Genomic DNA, 5,144 nt, shown 5'->3' with positions numbered 1-5,144 from the left:
GGTCTCATGAATACATGTGTTGTGCCTTCCTGCAAATAATGAGCCTCAATGAGTTATTGGCCAGCAAGAGAAGCTGCAAATCTTCAAAACACCTGAGTGAATAACTGTTTAAGCGACGATGTGTGAATTTTACCCAAATTACCCACACATAATATAAAAACAAATCTCTAATGAAAATCTCACTACAAGATATTTTCATATTTTCTTTAATGGGGGTGGGTATACTCCACTCTATCACCATACGACTGATGAGGGGGGGAAAAAAACGTTTTGAGTTTCACCAGACAATGAGAGCTTGTTTAACATAGAGGCTAATGAGGCTTGTTATGAAAGATATCAATCCCTGCTCATCGGGGGAGCTTTTTTATTAAAGCAATAAGTCCCTGAGCCTGTGGATATTCATTACAGTGTGAAACGGGAGGCTTGCCTTGCCACCGATACCGATTGGCAGCCTAGGCTGGAATGCAATCAGGCCTCACAGGAGCTAAGGATAAGATAACGGCCGCTTCGCTCGGCTGTGCTAACCTGCGACACACAGGGCAGACAACTCAACTTCCAAGTTAGCACTGCTCGTTCAGAAAGTAAGCAGGAAAATGAAAAATGGAGTTTCACTGAAGAAGAGAGAAATAGATTTTTGATGATGTGAAGATGTTTTGGTAGCAGATTAACTGTATAATCTTCACATTATCCCAAAAGGAAATTAAAAAAAATACCCTACAAGGACACCAGACGCCGAGATGGACAGTATTCTCCATCAGCCTAAGGAAGCTCTTCTTCATTAACAGGGACATAGAATCCATCACAGTCTCTGAGCCTAAGCTTGCCTTCCAGTCTCCTGGCCACCATCGAGTAAGGCCCCTGCTAGGGTGAGGAGTGTGGTCTATTCAACTTATAAGAGGGCTGGCTATGCCCTCCTCTGGCAGTCTCCCTCCACTGTTGATAACAGCCTGACAGACAAATCTAGAGGTGATGACAGGTGACTGGATTGCGTCTTACAGTATAGCTGAAGACCAGTGCAAAAAGTAAACATACTGTGTCATCTATGAGTAGAAGTGGCACTAAATACACCGTAAAAAAACATATTTTGCTAGCTTTTGGGCCAAAGAATGATGGGTGAAATTAGAACTTTAAAGGGGCTAAACTGCTAAAGCCTGAATGAAAAAAAAAGTAATGACATTAGGGCAAGGTGAGGGCGGCGTGCCTTCAGTGGAAGGGGCAGGGGTTTGAACCAAGGTCCAGCCCCCTGCAAAGATGGGGGGTTGAGAGGGTATAAAACATATAGTGGAGCTCAGTCAAGCATAAGGAAGTCCAATCCCCTGTTATCTACCTGCTCTATGTCGACTTCTGTGTTTCCCACATAGACCTTAACAAAAGATGTTGTCACGGTAAGGAATCAATGTGCCTATTCTAATTAGTCTCTTTTGTTCTTTTTTTTTTTTTTTTTTTAAATAAATAAACAAAAAGAAAGGACTAAATTACATCTGATTAGAGATATGCCAAGGCCTATTACATGGTATTCTGGAGGCCAATCTGAATATTTGTCATTTAAGATGTGTAATAATATTCTGCTAATGTAAAACATATTGGATGTTTATGATTTTATACATTTTCATATGTCATATTCCATAATTAATATGTTTGATGTTAATTTGTTCACATTAGGGATATCTAAACTGCAGTCAGGAGTACAGGTTTCAGAAATGTTTGCCCCTTCTAGCTAATATTTCCAGTTATTCAGATAAGAAACTGACTGTGAACAACATGTATGTTGTGAATGGTTGTGCAAAGAATTGTATTTGGATGATAATGTTGCTGTTCAGTATTTAGATGATTTAGATGTTCAATGTTTGTACAGATATGTCCAAAATGTAAAGATAACTGTCTGATCTGGTAGTTGCTAACCTCTTGCATATACCTAGCTGGGTAATACATGTCATCTAAGGCTTTGACTTCTTCCCCAGTCATATAACAAGAGAAACCCAAATCTTTGCCTTTTTTTTACTTTTTAATGGTTGATTCTTGCAGCAACAGGACTTCAAGCCTGATAGTTAATGACAGAGAGAGAGGGACAGAAGCAATGCTTCACAATGCGCCACTGATTCACATTCTATATTCTGAGAGAGAATGTGTGCCTTCTGTGCTTCAGATGATGCATGCATATTGTTACGACATGCTATTGCTAAATAATACTATCATTTGTCATTTTTCTACAGAAATCTTTTAATTGCATCTGCAGTTGTCTTCTTGGCCACTACAGTTTCAACAGCTCCAGTTGAAGGTATACTGTTTACTGGAGTCATATTTCAAACACACTGCCAGTGTGTCTGCTTTACTATACACTGAGGAGAAACTGGGTGATGAAACTACACTGTTGTCTCTCCAGAGAAAGAACCTGAGGAGACTGAGGTGGAAACGGAGGATGGGGAAGAGGAGGTGTCTGAGGAGGATGCGGGTAGGGAAGGATGGGTCATATCTCACACCAACAAGCTAACAAACACTCCACTGGCAAAAGTGTTTTAGAAGGACCAAAGCACGAAGTGGGGACCATATATGGCAGGAAAACCAGGGGACGACGCCTGTATTTCAATCTCAACAGTCCTTAATTTCTCCACATTTTACGAGGCAAAAGGATTAACAAGGGAACGATTTTGAGGGCTTAAAAAGAAATGGATCCTTTTAAAAAAGTTTTAAAATATATAACATGTCATTCCATATGCATCCGTTAAATCAAACATTTTAACTGAATAATGTGTGATGGTTCCGCATATAACAAATGATAAACGCTTTCGATGGTAATAATCATCTGGCAAAGTTTGCTATGCTCAATATAAAAATATATAACGTCAAGGCAGAGACCAAACAGACATAAAAAGAGCCATTAAAACCGCAGAAAAGAAGTGTGAGCAGTTTTATGAAATGTTTCAATTTCCCTTTCTTTTCAGATGATGATGATGACTCAAGTCAGGATTTGAATAAGGGTGAGAAGTTAACAACTTACCACCAATGTGCAAAACATTCCCCATTCCGACATTTTACCATAAATCTTGAAGCCTTAAGCCAATGAAACACATACTCAACATATTAACTAAGCTCCTGAGTCTTTTCCCAGCCAAACTCCTCATTAAAGGCATATTAAATGGTATGACGACAATTTAATATAAATACAGCTCAAGCCAATCTACAATGAAGAAGAGTAGAAATAAACTATTTTAACCCAAACCTCAAGAGGAAGTTATATTTAGGTTGCTATTGCTTTCATCATATTTCGTTAATAAAATCTGTTTTAAGTGAGACAAATACAACTCAGGAAGATTTTAAGCTCAATGATCCTGGATTCTTAATGGAGCCTCAAAATGTTCTATATGTGAGTTTTTCTGTCTATGCAATATGTGTATATTTGTGTGCAAGCAAGAACATCTAACCTACCCAGGAAAGAGTAGTTTGATTGAATGAGTGATAATCATTCTGACTCTCAACAAATTTGCTCTTTTTTCCAAAGGAACTGGAGCACAGCATGCTACTACAGTATCAAAAGACCTAGGTAAGATGATGCTAATCAGCTTTTAGCTAAGGGACAGAAGGATGAAGGAAAAATAAGACAAGCTCACTAGAGACAACTCTCAGTGAGTAGAGATTAAGATTCTCTTTTTGTTCATGTAATACGAAGAGGTCTGAGGTCTGATAGCTAGTCTGGATAAGGCACGTGTAGTCTAAGTGGTCACCACACACAGCATAATGTAGATGACACAACTCTATTCCATTCCATTCCAGGCCCATTCATAAATGTAGCTGCTTAAAAGAAGCATATATTCCCCAATAAAGTTCTGCTATAATGTTAGTCAGGAACTAATGGCATGGTTGAAAGGGAATGAGTTGAGCAGTGTATTTTTGAAAAATGTTCTTAATGGACTATGAAACTGGTCTAGACTGAAAGTAAAAGGACTGTTCTTTTCTTCAAGGTGCAACTCCTCACCCTGGAATTTCTGCCGGCGAATCTTCAAACGGTGAGAGAAAAGTCTGTTAAAATGCCTGAAAATGGGAAAGCCTTTACTGGAGTTTTCCCATGTTCTGTGACGCTTGCGATTAATTAGGGCTGAAGTGGAATGATGGGTCTTTATAAGCTAAGCTTGACCACGGATCTTTAATATGGATATATATTTGGTAACATGTGTAGGCTACGTGTAAACTGAAGCTCTGATATATTTCCCTTCGAACAGGTCAAAAACAGACGGCAGACAGTGCTGCCCACTCGGGCCAGGACGGTGAGTCTCAAAAGCCCGAGATTAAACAACCCATGCAACCTTTGCGTTAAGATAGTTTACGACGCAATGATGTCATGGTCATAAAATCATGTCTCTCATCTTGTTGTAGCATCAGGCAGTTCCTCTGCAGCTGGAGGAGTTAACGGTAAAAATCCCACAGTTCTCGTTCATTACTTTAATGCCTGTACCAAGCAGTGAGGGCCAATCTGGCCGTGTGCATGCTTTGACACAAGTAAACCACTCGTATAAGACCTGCTGTCTTAACAATGACTATATATTACCAGGCTTACAATCGTCATTTTTTGAAGTGACGTATAAAGTACAAATCGGTCGTTGACAAGCATGAGTTTATTCTGGGTTGAGTCTGAGCATTTGTCCTTCACTGCATTTGTGAAACAGGGGAATCAGGGAGAGATCCCCACTCCCTCTCTTCAGATCCAAGTTCTCATGGTAAAACCACAATGTTTTATTTCTCCTAAAACTCCTCCACAACTTTTTTTTAAAAAAATGTACTGCCTAAATGTATTTTATTATTAAATGTCCTTTCCTTTAGCCTCCACAGTAAATGGAGGAAGTTCCACTTCAGAGACGGGTGTTCCAGGTAGGCCTAAATAACGTTTTTTTTTCGTTTGAAGTTACACGCCTCTCTTTTCCAATCTTGTGAATAGTCACTGGAATGTACACTATATCTGAGTTACAGCTAAATAATAGACAATAGATAAATAATGCGATTTCTACACATGGAGGCATTCAATGTAAACCAATCCACATCAGAGTATACAATCCTGTGATGTCATCAGGTGCAGAGGATCATGGGAGTTCAGTGTCACAGGTCCATGGTAAAGATTCTCTCTTCCTCACTCAAGAATAGTACTAACATAA

General features: G+C 39.2%; 1 protein-coding gene across 1 annotated transcript; it reads left to right on the top strand.

Annotated features, from left to right (window-relative positions):
- The first annotated feature begins 1,316 nt into the window (after positions 1–1,316).
- LOC134073184 (uncharacterized) lies at positions 1,317–4,877 on the top strand. Its single transcript, XM_062530175.1, has 10 exons — positions 1,317–1,385; positions 2,214–2,278; positions 2,384–2,452; positions 2,943–2,978; positions 3,500–3,541; positions 3,960–4,004; positions 4,218–4,262; positions 4,372–4,407; positions 4,662–4,712; positions 4,816–4,877. The coding sequence occupies exons 1-10, from the start codon at positions 1,375–1,377 to the stop codon at positions 4,875–4,877; spliced, it is 462 nt and encodes a 153-aa protein (XP_062386159.1). The 5' UTR covers positions 1,317–1,374.
- The last annotated feature ends 267 nt before the right edge of the window (positions 4,878–5,144 follow it).

Source organism: Sardina pilchardus, chromosome 24 (assembly GCF_963854185.1).
Source record: "Sardina pilchardus chromosome 24, fSarPil1.1, whole genome shotgun sequence".
Classification (NCBI taxonomy): domain Eukaryota; kingdom Metazoa; phylum Chordata; class Actinopteri; order Clupeiformes; family Clupeidae; genus Sardina; species Sardina pilchardus.
The sequence above is the reverse complement of the archived record's forward strand: the minus strand, read 5'-3'. Positions and strand labels throughout refer to the sequence as shown.